At 35.2% G+C, this 23,060-nt stretch overlaps 1 protein-coding gene across 1 annotated transcript in view; it reads right to left on the minus strand.

The window, feature by feature from the left end:
- The window catches only part of mdy (diacylglycerol O-acyltransferase), a 104,248-nt gene that overhangs the window by 3,069 nt on the left and 78,119 nt on the right, over window positions 1–23,060 (minus strand). The window contains 3 exon segments of the mRNA XM_018451481.1: window positions 1,976–2,154; window positions 11,645–11,689; window positions 22,243–22,351. Coding sequence (XP_018306983.1) covers window positions 1,976–2,154; window positions 11,645–11,689; window positions 22,243–22,351 — 333 coding nt within the window.

The raw sequence follows: 23,060 nt of genomic DNA on the forward strand, positions 1-23,060 counted from the left end.
TAAGACAATCCCGCTCTTGTTATGCAGTGGTGGCTACTATTCCACGTTACGTCATGCCTGTCGGAACTAACTTGAATAACGCGATTCTCTTTAGCATGATCAAATTAAGTTTCTTCACAACAGAAATATTATTCGAGCTTAATATTATGAGATATCAAAGAAAAACGTGGAGCTCTTGTAAGAATCTCAAAGTATCCCGTCACGAAATTTCTAATATTCTACACGAAAAGCAGTAGATTGACTCTTTACACAACATTCATGGTAAACCTTGTGCAGTTTTGTACGTGGCAATTCCGACGACTCCCTTTTCTCTCGGTCACATAATAAGAACTTCGTACGGCCACTTTTACAGGGATTTAAACTTTCTTTTGGGCTACTTTCGAAGTACAAAGAACCGGCGCGTTCTTGAAAGGAGGTCGTCACTATGGGCTCGAGTTGTTAGGTGCACGTGCGATGGGTAACCGTAGAAGATGGAAGGCCCGCCGGAAAAGTCTTTCGGAAGTTCGCTGATTGTATTGAGCGGGGGATGTATAATCTAATGTGGCGGCGACAGCCGAGATGTATGGGTTGAAGGAGACATTTTAGGCGGAATAAAAGGTTTTCGCAAGAAAGCCCATTCTTATAAAACGAAAAACTGTCTCTCGTGTAATGTCTCACGTAATGTCTTCATATATGTACATAGCTATGCGAAAATTTATACGTAAAAACTCAAGCTATTCTTACAATGTCGACAAGCTTATTAGGTTAATAAAATTTTTGTAATTTTACACAAAGAAAATTGACTACACAAAAGTGTTAGAGACCAACATTTTTCCTTATCTGCTTGATGTTTGTATGTAATAGGTAAGGCGTGTCGGAATTACTGAGACGATGCACGAATGTTACGTTGAAATGATGGTCATAGCTGTGAAATAACCTCAGCGAGACGCGTATTGCATTATTATATAATCATGTTATCTCTACAGCCAAGTCAAAGGTGCAAAGTAAAGCGCCGGAAGAGTTTTTCGTTCTATAGCGCGGAAGGTAGGTACGCGAGAAGCTGAGTGTTACGGAACGGAGAGATGGCAAAGGGTAAATAGCATAAGAGAGTGGTATAGAAGAGAAAGAGGGAAAAAGAGAGAGAAAAAGAGAGAGAAAGAGATAGAAACGGTTGAAGAAGTGAAGAGATGAGGCCGTCACTACAAGTCGGACCTTTTGATCGACTTTCCTCTGTTCAATCTAACCGAGGTTAAACTTCGTTAATAAGTATGCTCCTCTTTAAGAAGATTCAATTACATTTTTCGCCAATAACGATAATGTGATCTAACGTTCGTCTATGTAAAAGAAGAGAAGTTTCTATGCATTGAAAACATCTGGCTGCATGCATTTTATGCGCATATATTCACTAATTACATTCAACTTTGTTCAATAAACGACAATCTATATATTATCATTTTATCATATTTCTTCTTAGAGAAGACTTTCTAATAACACATATTAGTTACTATATACAGTTATCATATATTCAATCATAATTGTCATTTTATCCTGTTCCTTCTTACAATTAATGAGCTTTCTAATAATAAATCTAATTACTGCAATAATTCACTCATCAATATGTTAAAAATAATTCACTTATCTCTCTCTCTCTCTCTCAATATGTTAAAAATATAACGATAATCACACTATCATTTCTAAAAATGGCAATATTTCAACTAATAATATAACTAATAATGTTTTAATTGAAAAACATATTTGTCAATCATATCAATTATAAAAATTTAAAAGATAGTTGTTATTATTAATGTAAAGTCAAATGAAAACTACATTTTTATTTCTCAATAAGCTGAATACGTGATAACGATAGCGCAATTGAAAAATTATTTTCGACTAATTTTATAAAAATCATAATAAAGAAGCTCCTGATATCAAGTGTTGCTATGAATAAAATTCATAGCAACACTTGATATGTACACTTGATTGTACGGTTACTCACCGTACAGCCCAGCGATGCACCGGTTTGTTCCAAGCTCTCCAGAACGTATCGATATTGTTGGCGTTCCACCAGTCACTGTAAAAATTCCGATCTGCAAAGTGTAGTAACTCGCCCAACAGATTGAGAGAGGAGTGAAATGTCAAGTAGAAAAAGCAAAGCCATACTAGATGATTTGGTATCTGAAACAATAAAAAAAATTCAATATGTAAGTGTAAATGCGGTTAGAATTACTACAGTCGCAGAATGTCCTTTATAACATAATTAAGAAGAAGGAATTCTAAGAGTTAATCCGCATGTCAAGAACAGAAATGTACTAATCTGTTTAACATAAGGTAAACTTATTTGTGCCTCGATGGTCAAATTGGTAAGATGTCCACACGGAATTCAGAAGATACAGGTTCGAATCGCAGCTGAGGTGATTTTTCACAATAAATTATTTATAATACTTTAAAAATGCTTATTAGTATTAATAATATTAAATTTCTTGTCATTTTAACGTGTGATATTATATATTAGCTTCAGTTTAACAATAAGTTTCAAGATTGACAAATAATCAGCGTGCAATTTGTTTAACCCTTCATGGTCACACTGGATTAAAATGACCCGAGCATTTTGTGAAAAATTTATTTTAACACAAAAAAATCGTAAACATGTATTAGAATTTAGCGTGATGTATATGTAACTTTCACGCTAAATTCTAATACATGTTTATGATTTTTTTTTAGTGTTAAAATTAAATTTTTCACAACGCCACTGTTCATTTCCTTAAAGGATGAAATTATATATTGTATTTTTTTTTAAATCTTGCAACTAATACTGTCGATTTGGTAACACTTTAAAAATGGGTTGGGTCATTTTAATCATCGTGTGGCTTTTTAGAAGTGTGACCATGAAGGGTTAAATTGAAAATTGTAAAAATTCACACACATACTATTAAACACCAAAAGAGACTCGCCTTGAATATGGTCCTCTTCATTTATTTATGTTAAATTTATTTTTACATCATATTAATACTAATACATATTATATAATATTACTTATATATATATAAATTACTTTGAAAATATTTTATGAGTTCGGAATTTCGATTGTTCATTTCCGAAAATAAAATTCCAAATGTGTAATATTAAAATATTTAAAATATTTAATATATTGATATATTAAAAACATGATTCCACTTTGATATCAAATTCATAAATATATTCACGATTTTATTTACAGAGTACAATACAAATATCTTCCTATTTACAAGGATGAGACTTCGATCATAAATCGAATAGTAATTATATAATACTAAATTTATTGTTTTTTCTCTTTTAGTAATAATACTTATATTACTAACCATTTTAGATAAATAATTTTAAAATTATGTGAAAAAGTAAGTTCCGATGTACATCAATGTAGATTAATTTTAATCTCAGTTCAACTTACTCTTCATCTTTTCTAATTCTTAACGAATCGGTCGTAAGTTCAAAAATCCATAACTTAAAGTAGTCGTAAGTAGAGAGATACCTGCGGAAATTTTCTTCAACATCATTCACAGAAAGATTGATAATTTGAGCATATTCTTATTTTCTGCAATACGTGAAAATAATGATATTTCTCTCTCATTGTAAATTTATTTTAAATAATAAATTTTTAATGTTTCTTATAGTATAATCGTAAGTTTCTAATTAGATATTACAAGACATTACATTTTTCTTTCTCAAGATATTTAAATCCTGAGAATTATAATATTTAAAAATAGAAGATATGTTTATTGAAAAAAAAAGTAATAAATAGTAATACAAAAATTCTCGCAAAGAAACACATATAAGAGCAGTAAGATACGTTTGAAATGCAAACGGCAAAGAAAAAAGTCGCGATTATAAAAAGATGAAAAAAATTATCAAAGCTTTTTCATGCACATACATATGCAATGTATCATGTTCTTAATGGACTGAATAAAATGTGACACTCCATAATGACGCTAAAAAAGTTAACTAAAATAAGGATAATCAGGGCGCGGAGACAAGCGTATTACAGTATTATTTACGCATCTGCAAATGAAAGTGAGGCGACTGTATAACGAACTTATAAATTATCCCGTCTGTTCCTTTAATTACGCTTTAATGGAAGTAACTTAGACCGAGCCTTTGACCATTTATCGCATACATAATACGATACTACGTTAAAAGTCCTTGTGTATTTTATTGTAGTCATATTTTTTTAATGTATGCTTCTTTTTATAATACCTTTAAAAAACTAAAGAGAAAGCAACACGTGATTTCATCGCTATGTAGATATATTATTATCATTTCATTCTTTACATACTTTTATTTTTTATTTCAACTTTAAGATTGGTTGTTTTTCTTCTATGCCCGACGTTCATGCCTCTCGTGGTGCAACGACAACCGAAATAAATGTTTCTGCATCAAAGAAGTAGCGACAAAAGGAAAACGAAAAGAAGAAAGAAGGATATGGGCTCGACCTCAGTATCATACAAATACTTTCGCGAAAATTTCTCGACGTACCGCTCGCTTTCATGACGAAGAATTTCGAAGTTATTTCGTTTTGGATGCCATTTCGAGGCTGCCGAGTCGCGGTATCATCCGCGTGCTTCCACCGAGCTCTCTCACGCGAGGCAAAGGACTTAATAATGTTGCCAGGTACAAAGGTCAAGTCTCTTGTGCCGCGAGGCATTCGTGGCACTTTCGCGAAAAAAGGACAGAAAGCCTTCAGCACTTCCTCCTGGTTCCTACATAGCAACCTCTTCCGGCGTCCACGCAGTCCGGGAAAACTTACCTCGGCGTTTTAATTTCGTTTACTTGGGAATGCTACCGAAGGAGAAAGAGGGTTGAGATCTACGGAGAGGGGAAGATAGTGGCACAGAGACTACAGCAGAAGCCAGTGAATCGTTTGAGACACGTCGACAATACCACAAAGGAAAAAGCGGTAAACTTTGAGCTGCTTTTTTGACCAGAGGCTATACCATATAAAAAGGAAATGTTTTCTCTTCAGGCAGTTATATGAGAAATGTAAAATTTTTCCGAAAGGATAAAGATGCGCCCAAAAGATACGAAGGTGTATGGCGTTTAGCCGATGCAATCGCGATAGTAAGAAACTTTGAAGATAGAAAAATGTTGATTTCCTCAGATATTCAATTCTTTAAATCCTCATTTGTACATCATATATACCTATATATATTAGAATTCTGGAAACTTCCGTCTTTGGATAATCCTTGAATTTTTATATCTATTTTTTAATAAATATTTAAATACATATTAATCCTTGAATTCTTAGATCTTTTCGAATTGAAATTTAGCCATTATCAGAAACGCAAATATATATAGTTGTAATCCATCTCTTTCTTCTTTAAACTCTCTAAATCTGAATCAGAGGATAATCACTGATATCAGTTCTAATAATATGCGATAATCAGTAAATGAAATGTGGAATTCCTAACCTAGCTAATAATTATTATTTGATCTAACCAACCTCGTTTTAGTGTATAAATGTTTTAATGTATAAAGAAGATTGAAATTAACGTGCAAATATCAGTATTTTAATTATAGAATGCTCTTTCTTTTTTAGTTGAATTTCACTGATTATCCAGTGCCAAGTACAATATATACCATTTTATAATTAGCGATTATCCACTGATTAAGATTTAGAGAGAAGACATATTTTTTATTGAGTTAATTGCATACAGATTATTGATCAATGTATTTAAGAAAGAAATATAATGCTGAGAAACCAACAAAAAGTTCCTTATCTATTTATATTATCTACGCGACTCGTAGATAATATAAAATATTATCTACGAGTCGCGCGAACAGGAGAGTGTTCATTCATATTGATGTGCGGCTCAAACATTGATTCCCACGCAAGAAACCAGCAATACCGTTCGATTCGTGCTTGATCCCATCGCCGGCCGCATAACATTAATGCGTGCTTGGCTTACGTGCACCATCCGGCAGTCGATTTTCATCGATAATGCAGGAATATCGTATTACGAGGCACTGCGGACGATCCGTGAGATTTTCTACATGCGCGTAGTACGGATCGACGTATCCGCATCATTAGTAGTCGTTGAAGAAAAAAAGTAGGAGAATAAGTCGACCTGCCTAAGCGCGTGCATCGCATTACGTTGGCAATCGATATTTTCCATTTTCTTCCCGATCGCTGACATTACCCTTCCCCTCAACTGCCATTCTCTCTTCGTGTCCCGAGGGTGCACGACGTGTACCTGTCTATTGGAGACGTTTACGCTTACTAGGTCTAGAAGGACATTAACATGTGAAAGGTATAACCCAGTAATAACGGTCGGGATAGAGAATGTAAATGAGGGTGGATTGAATTTTTTAACTTTATCGAGAGTCAGCTATTGGCTTGTGAGCGAGAGAGTGGGATCATATTTCACAAAGTATGCAAATGTTGAATATAATCGAAATTGCCACTCAAGATTGTTCGAAAAGACTCGTATTAGGGGTAGATATTGATCAATTACGAAGACTTGGCTATTTATATCTCATTGCCCGAAAATATTTTAGAGATAATAGAAATAACATTAGAGTATGCTGATATTTATCTTGGCATGACAAATCGTTATTAGAAGTTATATTTATATTTAATGAGACACGAATATGTTTTACATAGTCGAGGATTACGTCAGAAATTAGATTGCGTCCATCACTATATTGCAATCCTTGTGATCGATAGATAAAAGCGACGAGGTAATCGGCCATTATAGTCGTTTTGCACTTCGGGTGATTTTCAAAGTCAAAGGGATTTCGGAACGAGGCACTGACACGCGGGCGTGTGCAAAAGGCGAGATCGAGCCGAGAAAGAGAGCTGGGAGCAGAAGAGAGAAAAGATCTCATTGGCAAAGCGGACTGCGGGAAAATTGCGTTTCCCCATTACGACGAGATTAAAGTCCCGTCCCGCATTGCAGTTCCGCCCTGTTTCTTCCGGTGCCACCCTCGTACATAAGAACCGCAATTAACCCACGACGGTCACACTGATCCCGAGGTCCATGGTCCCTCGCGGCTATTTGCGGTGTAAACGAAAAGTAAGGGTGCGCGAAAGATCGAGGGACGGACTTAGTCCGGCGATCGGCAAACAATTATTTTTCCTCCACGTGCGCAAGGACAAATAGAATGTCGCAGCTGTCGCAAATGAGCAATCCTTTGCCTTGCTTTGGTGGAAAGAAACGGTTACTTCTACACGAAGAAATTTATTTTGCCCTGAGGCTGGTATACGTGCATGTGTGTGTTTTCCTCTCTATATCGCACGATATTAAAAGACACGATATTCAAAGGCTTTTTTCTGTTTCAATAGCCAATGTTACTTTATTTATTTTGAAACTTCAATCTAGTCCAAGTAAAGAATACTATGGAGTTGAATAAGTTAACCTTTAGACTGCCGGCATTTTATCGTTAAAATAGTGGTTTTTTCTCGAAATTTTTTTTATATAAATAACATACCCATGGCGTAGAATATCGAGATTTATGCAGAGCCATAAAAGTGGCTTTCCCGGCAGGGAACGTACGATCAAATAAAAAAAATTTTTATTTTCTCAAAAATAGTGTATTTCAGAGTTCTTGGTATCGCTGATTCCAATTCTAAGCATAGATTTAGGAAATCTCGAACCCTAAACGTAATATTGACAACATAAATGAATATAAACGTATAGACTCATGCAGAGAACTTTTCTTTAGCATTATCCAGAGCTAACGACATAGACACGTAAAAAGTTTATAACTCCTTTTTGACTTTTTTTTTTGTTTGGTTCTTAAACTTATTTTTTGTATTTTCTTTTACCTTTTTCTTGTTTTATAATTTTTTTACCTTTTTATATTTTTTACTTTTTTTGTATATTTTTCAATACTTATATATTTTTATATATTTTGGGCAACATACACATATATATGTTTAATACAATTAGTATTTAAAATGCCACCAAAAATGGTATTTTAATCCACACTCAAGAGCCATAAAAGTGGCTTTCCTGGCAGTCTAAAGGTTAATATCCTTTTAAACACAACTTTTTTCTTTCGTGAGCTTAAATTTTTATTTTAGTACTATGTATATTTGTTCTAGTATCTATAAATTCGTCATATTTTATTGACTTTTGATGCTGATGTATTGTATCACGAATAGATAAATCAATTGCAATTAGATTTTACAAGATATTAAAACACTGTAAAACCCATTCTACACGGAGAATTTTTTCTTAGAGTTTACCCTGAAAATATGATGGTCATGGGACAACAATGTATTTTCAAGAATTTTTTAATCTCTAATTTGTAAATCTCTTTCATTCATTAATAAAACTACAATAAAGTATATATAATAAAGTATATATAAAACTACAGTAAAGTAAAAATCTTTAAAATATTATATTGTACCACAACTCTCTCTCTCTCTCTACTATATTTTCGGGGTAAATTTTAAAACAAAATTCTTTCCGTGTACACAATTGCATATCTAAGCATAATTGTAAGTGGTTGTAGCTATATACAGAAAAAAGCACTTAAAAATTTATTTGTGAGAAATACATTTCACTGAAATATAAATCTTTATTTAAATATGGCGAAATAAAATTTTATTTCTAGCAAATAAGCCATCTATTTTATTTCTTTTACAATTAATGAGATATATTTCACAGAATATATTCCGTCATCGCAATCAAATTTTTTCGTAACTAATAAATACCGAAGAAAACATCGTAAGTAACATTTGCTTCGCAATACTTCGACATTTTTCTCTTAGTGTAAGAATCGACCGATCACAGTTGAATATTCTCCTTATATGATTGGTCAATTTTTACAACTATAATTACTTACGTACTTGTAGAATGGGCTTCAAACTATACAAATTATTAAAACTGTATCGTATATATACATATATAGTCGTATTTAAGATTTTCGTAAATATAACAAGCTTACATATTTATTTTAAATGGAAAATTAAAGGGCATACACCACAAATGCAAGATGTCAGTAGCTAGTATTTTATATTTCAAATAATAGATTAACAATTAAATTAAACGTTTCGGCCTTAAATTAGGCCATCTTCAGTATCGTAGTAATTCTTCATGTAACTTACACACATTATTTATTTTACATCCCCATTATAGTCGCGCGTTGAGGTGCCTCAGTGATAAAGGTCGGTGACGCGAGTCGACGAACAGGCCGATAATTAACAGTGGAGCACAGTCGGATCAATTAACGTGAAGTGAACGAAAGTTCCATAACAAAACTCGGTCATGCACGACCGTCGGTCTGCTGTTTTAATCGCAAGTAATCGACGTCTACCGAACGGCCGAACGCGACGGGCTAGTTTATCGCGCGCCGTTATATACGTTCCCGAGGACAGTCGCTTTGGGACGAATTTATATAATTGAATTCGGTTCACTGAACTCCGCCCAGTACTCGAAACACTACGGCCGGCTAGTTCCGATCCGGAGCAACCGGACTAACGAGAGAATAACAAGCAACGGCGAACGAACGGATGCGGAATCGCCTGGGCCGGTCTGAATGTCAAAGAGTAGCGAAGCGTGCCGGCGCGCGATGCAAGAACACGAAAATAAAGACACGATGAGTGCTATGACGTTCGCATGAACAAACTATTGCATTGCACATATACTGGTCTATTTTTTCAGTTCTTTAATTTCTTTTTGTACGTTCTCGATGTGCGGAGAAGCCAATCGTATATTCGTTCAACTGCAGATACAGAAATTAAAAATACAAAGACTATTTATTTTCTCAAAAAAATTAAAAATACAAAGAATAATATCTATATAATATAACTTAAATATCGAAAGAAATTAATATTCTATAATGCTAAGATAATTTCAGATAAAGTTTATTTTTTTACAAAAATTTCTTTTCAAGATTATGAATTGAAGATTAAACTACGGCGAAGAAAAGATCGATTCGAAATTTAACAAGAAGCTATCGTTGAAAGTAAAGGCTCCTCTATAGACTCTATAAAAATGCATAACCAGTTATTTCAGAAAGATTATGTTCTCTTAGATAGATTTATACTGTTCCGATATTCACTTTCCAGCAACTGCTTTTATAGTAGCAGAAAAAACAGGCGAATCGGAAGTATCGAAACATCTTCGGCATATCGTTGTGCATCGATCTCCCTGCGGACTTGGCGACAAACGACCTTTTTCCATCGTCGAGCGTGCATATTTCACTCGGAAGCGTCACGGGAATACGGCCGACGCACGACGAAACTTAAATCAGGAATTCATAGATTCCGGCGTACTTCCTGCGAGGGCCTCAAAGCTCTTACAGAATCCTCTCTGTATCCCTTTCTAAACTCGCTCTTCCTTGAAGAAGCACAACATTCTTATTTCACGTTTCCGCGAATAGTCTATTTTATTTTCTGACGTGTAACAGATCCAACTCATTGTAAAGATCACTAACCAAGAACATTCAAGGGGTAACCGTTTCTCATACATTTTATTCTTTCAGATAAAAAAACCGTCGAAAGAACATAAGTGAATAAACTGACGAATAAAATATACAACATCAAATCAGCGAGATACGAAGTTATGAATAATCTTAAGGATTTTGAATATTCTTGTTATCTATTTAGTAATTCTATCTTAAGTATTCCGGATTATTTTCTTGGTAAATGTTCGTACAAGAAAGTTAGCACCAGCTTGCAGACTTATGTACGGAATAGATTTACAACGCGTTATATTAAGCGCAGCATTTATCGACGACTCGTAGTTTAATACAAGTTTTCTCTATCCCGCGTTCTGTAGAACGAGCTCGTAGTCGTAACAAAACTCAGGTGAAAACTGCGTTTTGTTGCGGAAGGGGAGAGATTGAATTCGCAAATATTGCCTCGAGACTTTCCTCGTAAGAAGTATATTGAGGAAAAAGAGCGAAAATCTAGCACTGAAAGTTGGAAGTATCTATATACACTGTCTTTCTCTTTTCTTCACAAATAAGATATAAAAACAGTATCGCAATATGACGATAAATCTAAATTATCACCACACGAAGAGGACGATTTTGCTGGAGTATATTTAGAAATTTAGCTAAATACAAATTTGAAAATAATTTTGTTGGAAATCATCAAAATAATTATATAGAGCGCTCAAACTTGTTGCTGGGCTATTAAAACTTTTTGCAGCATTACTTATCATGCTTGAAATTCCTACGTAATTATTTTGATGGTCCAATAAAGTTATTTTCAGATTTGTATCTATCTAAATTTTTAGAAACTTTAGCAAAATTGTTCTTTCCATAATTGTAAGAAAACTTGTTCGAACTGGAAACTAAAATTCACACATAAAATATTACAGCGCTAAAGCTCGCTTTGGCCAAATAAGATGATTATTTGTGTAGAAAACTTTCCGTTCGATAGCTAAACTTCTGTATATTATTATCTTCATTCTCTTTTAGCATAATTTATGTTAAAATAATACAAATATTTAATGATTTTATGTAATAAATTATATGTTTGCAATAATATCTACTTATTCGTGACAATGACGTTAATTTGATGTTATTTAAAAAAATATTTGCCGCCTTTGAAGACACCTTCTAAGTTTACCTCACGACAAAGCTTTTAAAATAGTTGACTTACCATCTATTTCGGACAGAGATGGTACGCGCTTATAAATTTGCACGTGTGTACATAGATACATGTATGCATACTCACCGCCAGCTTGAGAAGACGCTCGGAGGCCTTGGCTACGTCCATATTCTGCAACGCAAACGAGAGAGGTACGAGATTATTAATGTAGAAGGTAAATACGTGAGAAACATGCGGAGAAGGGGTGCGTTAAGAGAAAGAGGGGGCAGGAATGAGGCAGATATGCCCTAAAGCTGAACGCAAAACAAATGCGAGTTAGGAGGGTAGGTGTGAGAGGGCGAAACGTGCTACCAACTACAAAATGTAACTTTCTAATTGGATTTAAGATCTTAAATACGATATAAGCTCGTCGATATACTCGAAGCTGAATTACTTCACATTTAGAATTACACAATTCGAAATTTGCAAAAAAAATATCACAATCGAGCGCGATGTAAATTTTGAATTGTGCGTGACAGTTAAAATCAAATCAATGAATCGTCAATTCTTCTGAATTGAAAGGCTGCGATATTTATACGTATCTCTGTACAACGTGTTACGCTCTGTTGCAACACAATTAAAGGTTTACTTACGGATGAACGCCCACGCGAAATTAGATTAACGTCACTATCGAGGAAGCAAACCGCAAAATTTAATCCGCGTGTCGAAATGCGGTTATATGATATCGTTACTACTCTGTTATTATTTGAGGAATATTGTTTTATACAGCATTAATATCTTCGACAATTACATCAATTAAGAATAATGACGCGATTAAAATGAAGAGCGTTAGATTATTGAATAAAATATATTAAAAGGTTATCAATCTTTGTAAAGATACAAGAATTAAATAAAAAGTAATGCCTCCGTAAACATTACTCGTGACTGGACTAGAATATTTTAATAAATAAAACACAGAAATAACCCTTTAATTGTCTGTACTCATTTTTCAACATAGTCTTCAAATATCGTAAATGTAGGTGACTTGGGACAGTGCAGGTAACTTAGGACAGCATATATTTTTGTTAAATTCAGTCATGGAATCCATTCATGATTGAATTTAACAAAAATATTATACATGTTGTCCCAAGTTACCTGCACTGTCCCAAGTCACGTACATTTGCGGTATTGAATACATTTCTATACCAATGAACAAGTTTTGAACTATCACGAAAGAAATCAAGAGACTGAATCTTGCTACAATACATGTTAGAGATAAGAGATTATTTAGAGATCTGTGTTTTATTTATTAAAATATTCCAATTTTCAGCTACAAATAATTCATAGAAACATTAGATTCATAATATAAATAATTCATAGAAACTTTCATTAGATTATTGTAACTCAATAATTCAATCTTTATATTTTAGATGTTTAATCTGATTTATATTGGATATTTTTAATTAAATTTCAAAAAATTAGTGTTCTTCGTAATAAATTATTATTTTAAATCGTTTCGATTCAATTGCATTAACTTCTAAAGGTGGAAGAGTACACAAAAAAATTTAAGTGATATATGTCCTTAAAGTATATATACGTTATTTAAATGTATATACTTTCGCTATCTGTGACATAGTTACTTATTTATATATTGCATTTTATTATAGGATATCATTTTAAAAAGAGTCAATTAGTAATAAAAAAATTAATCAGATTTATTTAGGTAATACGTAAACGATGAGTAATAATATCCGTCCATTCTTGAACATGTTATTGATATCCAAATTAGGATAACATATATTTATCGAAAACAGAATTTCATGTATCAAACATAATTAAATTTAATATGCGAAACCATTGAATAGTAGAATTAATCAACAAAGTTTAATGGAGATCCAGATGTTGTTAATACACTTATGATATATTACTGAATTAAACAAATTTTTAATTAAATTTAATAATAATTTCATATCGAGCAAAGATGCCCGAATGCTTCCTTTCCTTGATATAGATTACACTCTATGGCGAATAAGGGGCTTTCCACCGATGGAATTGATATTTCGTACACGCTAATTGAACACAAGGAAAGGAAGTCGTCCCTCCGGCGTTTCGCTTAAGTGGCGGTTGTCGAGAGGTCCCTCCGAATGCTACAACAACCACCCAACCGCGTTTGTGTATACCAGGTTTGCAAATAAATACCTTCAGAGCTTCCACGCGACTTCAACGCATCATTACTATGCGTGTATGCACGCGCGCCAATGGCCGCATTCCTCCTTAAACAGCGGCATCTCTTTGTAGAATGTAAAGGGAAGTTGCGAGTCTCGAAATTCGTTCATAGCAAGATGTATATTTTAACGTAATTCAATAAATTCTTTTCAATGACACACTTAAACTTAAATAAACATATTTCCAGTTATAATTTTTTTATAATACTATAATTAGTAATTCTATTTACTTTTCTAAATATAATCTTGTTCTCACTGTAATTAACAAAAATGTAATCTACAAAAATAAACATTTGAAAATTAATTAAATATTTAGTAAATTAAAAGTAATAATGTATTTCATTTACCAGTAAATAATAGATTTAATACGACAATGAAACACACGCAACTAGATCATGCTAATTGCAATTATCATGACGTATTGCCATTATTACAGTTAATATTCTACAGCATGACAATATCATAATGCTAATTAAATTACTCGCGTTTGTCACTGTTGCGACAGAATAAACGGAAAAATGGCAAAGGTGAGATACAGAGTGATATTGTTAGCTAGTGATCCGCAAGATAATGTGTCATATGAAACGATTAACGTGCTATATATACTATCCGCTTGTATACTACTGATAAACGATATATATTCAATTATTGTAATTTTATTGTCATAAGTAGAAACTTGAAAAATAATTGCGACGAGTTCGATTTGAAAGTACGCAATTCAAGCGAGTGGCACTAAAGTTTAAGCACTGTACCGTAAACAAACATTTACGTCTAAAAAAAAATGATTTTTTTTACGACAGCAACAAGTTGTCCCAACAAGGATTTCATGTTTCCTTAGCGCCAACTTTACAGCTCGGTTTAATGAGGCACGATACGTTACGCGGCCTGATAATTACGAGTCGGTGCAAGTGGCAAGCTCAGTTTGCATCGTGCATCTACTATAAAACACAGCCTTCCTGCGTGTAATTGAACGATTAAAAGAAGCTCCTTAATAGTAAACGGTGGTAAAAAGGATTTAGAGGACGTAGAAATAATCGTTAATGAAAAAGATCTAAGACGCCATTATCAATATAAAATCGCTTACACAAGTGCGCCTCGGAGAGAACGAGTTGAATTTATATTCTCACGGAATCACACCGCGTCCCAAATGATTGCATTCCAACCAGAGTGCCAGGGTGCTCGATGGTTCGAGAGAACCTTCGCGAATAAATAGCAGCACTTGAGATGCAGACGAAAGAAGGGGAAAGTGAAGGACATTCGAAGGACATCGAAAATAAAAGCAGGATAGATTTTCCTCCGGACGATCACGTCCAAAACGTCACGTAGATATCCGAACCACATTTCTCTCTCTTTTCCTTCTGTTGTTCCATTTCTTATTCTCTTTATCCATCTTGTTTCCGCGTTTGTGCAACGCGAACGATCAAAGCATTGGTTTTTGAATGAAGAATAAAGGCGTGTGAAAAGAAAATGCTTTTCAACCATGCATTGTGATCCTCATATCTTCGTAAAGTAGTATTCTTTACAAAAATTTACAGATATACAGTGAGTAATAAATTGAATATATGATGATCGCAAAAATACCAATAAAATATCCGTTAAATATTCATACAGGACGCACAAAATGTATATCGATTCTTTTAACTGTGTGAGTAAATTCTATATTTCGTAAAAATTCTATTAGGTATAGATATCGATATCAAAATCGAAATTAGACGGAAGTGAAGATGACACATTATGAACAAAGGTCTTATATTTAAAACAATTAATGGTATGACAATAGTGCGCCATCCTGTAAATTAAAGTTAATAAGACATGTATTAAAAGCGAGAAGATATTCTGCCAATATATTTAAAAAAGCGCAAAGACGAAAAGCTACAATAAACTGATGCAGAAATTTCGTCTTTTTCGCAACACTTCCCTCCTTTAAGTCTTCTATCCGTCATCTTTATTCGACGTGATAGTCGAGTGTTGTCACCTTTTCGCAGCGGTATGAAACTGAACTCTACTCGTGGATCTACTCGTACTTCAACGAATATATATACGTTGCGAAACTCCGGAATGCAAGAAAGGATGAAAAAAAAAGAAACGCGGAAAGGAAAGAAAAAAGTGAGAAAAAATTTTCTTGCCATCGTACTGTCGAGGAAACGAAGCGACCTCATCCAATCCCTTCAACGCCGTTGGTCGTTTCCTTCGCGCGTCGTCGTTTCAATTAGCACTGAGAGATTTACGCTTTGCATCCGCGAACATCTTGTCCTGCCGCCGGGGAGAGTACTCGAGATACTGGGAATTCGCTTCAGTTAGATTGAATCTCGGCTGGCCGACAATGGCGTGGCGAACGAGAGGTACTTATGTAGACATCGCGCCACCCTTTGGCCGAAGAGCCGATCCCTTATCACGCACGCACGTAAATGTTTAACGGAGATTTTACGAGCGAGGCAGATGCGAGACGATCACGAAATTCGCAGTTTTTTTAAATCGATGAGTCGTTAAATATTAATATTTCTTAAGTTCTTATTGATATTAGCAAAAATTACAACAAAGCATTAGAAGATGTTATTTATATTATACGAGAGAGAGAGGCTCACATATTATAATTACAATAATCAAGTATAATTGTAACGAAAATCAGATCGTTGTCGAGATATTCAATCAAGCTTTTACTTAAAATATTATTTATGTTTCAATATGTTAAATAATATTTATTCTCTTCAAAAAATAAAATGTCATATTTGTTTTATCATGTTTAATATTCAATTTGCATTCAAAATATCTAATAAATCTCTAATAAATAAATATCTAATAAACGTAAAGAATAGTTTAAACGCTTTTAATGTTGTCAAATAAATTTCCGCGTCGTGTTCCTACACTCGCACATTACGCAGAAAGTCTGTTTTTCGGCGAATTAACGTCCGGAGTTATGCCTAGAATTCAACTCAACTCCTTTCTGCAGGCAACCAAAATATTTACTTCGATCTGACAACTTCCAGAGTCGCGCTTCCAGACTATGCTACTGGAGCGCAGCGGAAGACAAATAGGATTAAAAGGCACTCGACGTGGTCTTAAGTGTTTCGTGCCGGCAAAAAGAGGGTTCCGCGGACAACTACCCTCGCTATTCTCCACTCACTAACGTCTTCTGGTACCAGTTAGCAGTCGATAAATACCGCCTGCAGTCTCTCCCTCCCCTCTTCTCTACCTCATTCTTTCTTTCTTTCTTTCCGACGTGACAAACAGGTCAGGAAAAAATAAAATAATAACTCGCTCGAGCCGCGGTTCTCGCGAAAGTCCAATATATATATATATACGATTGAGTCTCTTTCTTATAAAAGATCTCAGTTTCTCCGCGCCCTGTTTGATCACGAACATCGCAAGATTGAAATATTTCTGCAAGATACTCGAAATACAACTCGCGTCCGCTTTTCGCCGTCAGTTAAAAGTCGAAGAAATACCGCCTGAGATTCTTCGTCTCGACAGAGATACTCTGGCAATAAAACTTCGCCTCGCTTTTCGGTCTTTTAGACAAGCACGTTCCACCGTTCGTCGTTATACGTTAAGCGGCCGGTTGTAATAACGTCCATCGAGCGGATTTCCAAACTACTTTGGAACAACACTGAAGTCTGAATCCAACGATGTAGTTAGTCGAAAATGGATTATATAATATCAAAATTCAAAAGTTTCTACGTAGATACAAATTTTAAGGGAAATGCAAGAAAAATATTAATCAAAGAAATACAAAATCCACAGAATTTGAAATATTGAGATATAGATGAAGAAAGTTACATTAAAAAGAAAACGCGTTCACAAGTTTATTTCTTCGAGGTTTGAAAGAAGACCGGCAAAAACACACGAGATCGCTCTTATAAAAATCCGATCCTTCTGAGTCACATGCAGTTTCACCAGCGATTTTACTTGTTACCTGCCGTCTCAACGTTTTCTTTTTACTCTGCAGCGAACGCATATCGGCGACTTTGATACAAGAAGGTGTGACCGGCTTCTGGTATTCCGTGAATTCCGCCTCAACAACGTTGGTCAAGTATCTGGAATCCTGCCGACGAAAGGAAAAACGAGCAATAGGCGAACATCGTGCATGCCGTGCAGCTTTTCCCGATTCGTCGCTCCTTGACCCTTACACCTTAGTGAGTTTATATATACGAAGAAATAGAGAGGTAAAATTTTACCTCTCTTAAGAACATAAATTCGCGAAAGAAATAAATAAGATTTTTCTAAAATTAACAGTCCATTCAAACGGTTTGTATTTATAAAATCTTCTAAAAAAAATTTTTTTTCTCAAAGAGTTACACTTTTCGAAAAACTCCCTCTCCCTTCTCTTTCTCCCTCTCTCTGCCTTCATATTTTTATAAAATGTAATACAATGTAATAAATTAGTTTACACATAATTAATAGATTATATTACACATAATTAATAGATTGTATTACATAAAATTTTGTATATATGAGAACATAATATGTATTATGTGATTAGAAAATCGATACATTTCATATACGTTTCATATGTTGCATATGTTGTAACCACCATAAAGCCGCATGCTTCTCGAGGCAGTCTAACCACTTTCGACGTATTCCCGAAAATCCTTTAAACGCTCATCTCTTTAAGTTGCAGTATGCCGTGAGCCGATAAGCCAGAGCACGATGCACCCTCTTTGCCACTCCTCGATCGCTCAATCGATCCACAAAGCGAAAAATCGTGCAATTCTATAGATAAAAGCCACAGAGAAACAATAGTTTCTCTATATTTTCGTGACATAATAATCATTCGTGATACTTAGCAACATTGAATTGCATGACAAATCAGATATAAAACAAATCTATAACATGATAGTACAAAATAAAAGAATTAAATGAAAAGAAGGAACAACGTAGAAACGAGATCGTAGAAGCAAGACTGACAGTTACATTTAGCGTAATTGAAGCGAGCGATATTCGCAAAAATGTGTTCGTGCAGAAGCACAGACTGTCACTAAGCAAGCGCTGCACGATGGATTTCTCAGTGCTGGAGGGGTTAATCGCCCACTTGCCAGAGGAAATCGCGAGGATTTCCGGTCGCGCGCGGCGCGGCTCGTGCCCGACCTTCTTATCCATTCATTCCGTCCTGTAAGAATAACGAGGCTCAGCCTGGAGCACGCCAGTAAAAAGTGATTACCCTCCGACAAGCATCATCCGCAGTTATCAATTTTTTCCTTTCGCGACTCGCGATCCGGAGGAAGCAATATCCACGTAGATTTCTTAATCTCACGCTCTCTCCCTCTCTGTTTTTTTCGTCTTTCTTTCCTCATCCCCGCCAACATCCGTGAGCGACAGTGATAGACCACGCCGAGCTAAATCGAGGGAAGCGAAAGCCGTCTCTCAGCGCCAGCTGGACGTTCGATCGACGACGTGACTTTCGTAATCGCGACTCGCAATTATCAGATCCAATTTGTCGCTGAACGAAGAAAGAATGGCGCATGGAACGAGCGCGGAAGCGATCGAACTAGAGGAGAATCGAAACGGTCAAAGGGGTAGTTTGTCGTCCGGCCCCTATCCTGGCATTAACTTCCCTGCAACTATAGCAGCAATGGCAATTACTTTGCGTTCGGTCGATACCGCGATCTCGAATGCTACCATCGCGAGAACCAGAAGGATGAGAAGGAGGAGGAACGCCACCATCGCCTCGGTATTTCTAGCGTGCGTTCTGGCAAAGCGTTTCCTTCGAGTCTCTTTGGGAACTGAAAGGAGAACGAGGGAGAAGCGGATAGCAGCAGCTGAGAGGGCGACGAACGATTTGCAGAAGCAATTTGTCCGCGACGCGAAATCATGCGGTCGGATTCCCAGGACCGGTTCCCTGCTGAGTGGCTCGCGTCGATCCTGATTCTCGAGATGGAAACGCTTAATCCTGCGCGGGATAAACCCCAAACACGGCGAAGGGACGTCAAGGAGGAAACATACCGTTAGATTGCCTAATCGCGAATATGGAGGTTCCGATTAGCGCTACCGTTATGGAAAGGAATAGTTGCTACTCCCGCAAAGCTCCGCAACAATGCATCCGACTGTAAATAATACGCGAATACGCAAATCAAATTGATGGTAGACGCATCAAAGAGATTGCTCTTCGATAATGATATGAGCATGTTTCATTTTAAAAATATATAAAGTTATTTGCTAATTGTGTTTATATAAACTAGCAGACAGAAACATTATTGACATATTTGTTTATTATAGTTATTTTAATTATGCGGAATGTATGCGAAACACCTTAATTAATTTTTAATCATGTTGAAGCTAAAATTGGAATTTCTGGTCGGAATATGCTTTAAGCGTTACATTTGTTTGTGATTCGTGCTTTGTTAACTTGTTTTGTTGTATTTGTACAAATGATTGTAAATCAGAAAGCATCCTGGATTGATTAAATTTAATCAAAAATTAATTGTCTTTCCATTTGTATTTCCAGCTTCTGTACTAAATGAAATCGATTCTCCGTAAAAAAAAGTAAATACACAGTAAACATTATCAACCTCATATTCATTGGATAGGCCGCATTTATACGAATAAAATTTTTTTTCGTAATTTTTCCAAACATACTGCAGTCGGTATTAGTATGAATAGCTGAATTATTAGCAATTCTAGAGGATCGATGGCAAGATCCGGATTTTCGATAGTATTATGTACAAAATATGGGCGTAGCTGGTGAACCGCGGACGCCCGCCATGTTGCGGTTAAGCTCAGCCACATAAAAGGTCCCATTTAAATCCATGAGTCTCTCACGAGCACACAATACAAAATTCCCGTCGTCGCGGCACATATTCACACACCTCCTCGTTATTGCGCAATCAAAGCTATCCGAACGGAATTAAAAGTATATATATTTATCAATACTACGCGCTCTGCGTACTCTTCTAATTAGCTTTAAACTGGCCTTTTCCTATACCACTATCGATACAACTTATTTAATTAAGCGGTTCGTTTATTACACCTCATCGGTAGCGACTGATAATTGGCTAATTAACTTCCTCTTCGCTAACGATTTTTTAAAATTAATTTAGTACATACCACATTTTCATTATCTGTCTTTATAGGAAAATGTGTAATAAAAATCATGTCAGAGAAACAGAGAGACAAGAGAAAGAGAAAGAGAGTGAGTTTCCTGTTCTCAATATGATATCACGTTTAATGTGATATATTAAATAATTCAATATACAACTTAATGCTCCAGAAAAAAAAAGAAAATTTATCCATAGTTTTTTTTTACTCTGATCTTCATCGAAAAGAAACTAATTATTACAGGTAAACTCACCGACATAGTTATTTTTGCATACAAATATTGGACAGTTGAAGATTTAATCCGAGATATTTGAGCAAAATTAGGATGTCGTTGAAAGTAACGAAATTCGCAATAAATGACTGGTGATAACTGTAGATTCCGCGAATGTATTTAACCTTTATCACGCCGACAGGACATCGTCTGGTTGGAAGAGAAAACCCGAGATATTTGCAGCGAAAATATCGCTCGCATCATCCTCCTGAGGCATTAAATATAACTGCCAAATCAAGGTGGAGGATTTAACTCCGTGTGAGATAAAAACTGATGGCGTGCCTCGAACATTATTGCGATGCAACCGGATAAAACGACATGCCGCTGACGTGTTTCTTCATTTCTTCTTCTCACTTTCGCTTATTTTTATCGAGACTGTTACTGTACCGTCACGAAAATAAATTGGCTGTATACCGTTTCAGCTGTAAATGTTTTGTTGCCTCGACGAATGGAGACACTGCGAATTCTCGCGACGAAGTTATTAACACTGTGAAATATATCTGCAACACCTTCGGGCGAGCATAAGCGATAAAAAAAATATACTTTGTACGTGTCGCTGAAACCTTTAGTTTCCTTCCATTCGCATCTGTTTAGCATTTTAAGAAATACAATTTACATCATGCTCACGATATTATGCAACGTTATGTCACAGACGGATATATTGCCTACAGGTGTAACTTGCAACAATATTACAGTAACTGTGGCGCATGCGACAGCTCCCTTTTTCCTGCGTATTTTATCGCGAGAGAATTCGTAACGTGGGGATCCCTGTTTGTTGGGGGTAGTGCAGAATTTGCCGTATATTTGTGTGTATCGAATTTCCGGGCGAGAGTATTACCCGAAAGATTGATCGTACCTATTTGGCGAAACCAAATTACACTTCTACTCGTCTCTCGGCCCCTATCTTACCAGCTGTTACGCTATCGTGGTTAGTCCGACTTATTTATGACCAACACGATAAATAATTAGTTTTCATAATAAAGTAGAAGATATTTCCGAAACATCAATAGATTATTATCCATATATTGTTCGAGAATAAAGGTAAGTAATAAGGTGAACAAAGTGTTGTGCTTCAGACAAAATTTATCGAAAGAATTTTCTAAATATAAAATAATATTCTCTTTGCAGATCTAATTAATTTAGTATTCTAAATTTAAGAATCGGCGCAAAACATTGTTCGAAAAATGTCATAATAATGCAATATGTAAAACACTCACGCTAAAGGGAATTAATGAATTCTTTACGGAAGGTATCATCCATTGTTGGAAAAGTGACATCACTACTTGGCATCCTACGACGACTTCTAATATCCGTTTTATAAGAAATCTGTAAATTATATTGGATAAATTATAGATAAATATACAAAAGATTCTTTCTTAATATTAAAAAATATATTCTTAAGATAACATAATTATTTCTCGTACAAAATTGTCAAAAATATCATTTAATTTTTAATGATATTTAAAAATGCAAAAATTATATATATACACATATTGTATATATATGTTATATACAATATATATAAAATTATAAACTGTATATTTTAACAATAAAATAGTATATATGATTCTGATTTAAAAAAGTAACGCTTTAGTCTTTTGATAACGGAATATATCCGTGCAACGTATATTACAACGAACGGGAAAATATATCTTTTATCGGATTTATCGACCATCCAAACTAATTCACTTCCATGTGATTCTATTACACTGATCATTATACTGGTACACATCTATTTGCTTTCAGATTTTATCGATGGCACAAACCGATTTCCGGCCGGCTCCATGAATTTCCACCCCCGCATTCTCGTTGCCCTCCCAACCGCTCTCTCGACCATAAACCGCTTCTCGAAAAATCGGAAATACGACTTTTGAGTGCTATCGCGTGAAACGACGTTTCTATTCGACGGCACGTCATCCGCGCGTTTCGTTTTCAGCAAACTGCTAGCGACAACTAAAATCTGGATGCACTTTTCAACCAACGTGGCTGCACAGAAGACGATGCAAAAGGAAAAAGCACACAATGTGGAAACGAA

This window comes from Mycetomoellerius zeteki, unplaced genomic scaffold (genome assembly GCF_001594055.1).
Source record: "Mycetomoellerius zeteki isolate Tzet28-1 unplaced genomic scaffold, Tzet1.0 scaffold310, whole genome shotgun sequence".
Classification (NCBI taxonomy): Eukaryota; Metazoa; Arthropoda; class Insecta; order Hymenoptera; family Formicidae; genus Mycetomoellerius; species Mycetomoellerius zeteki.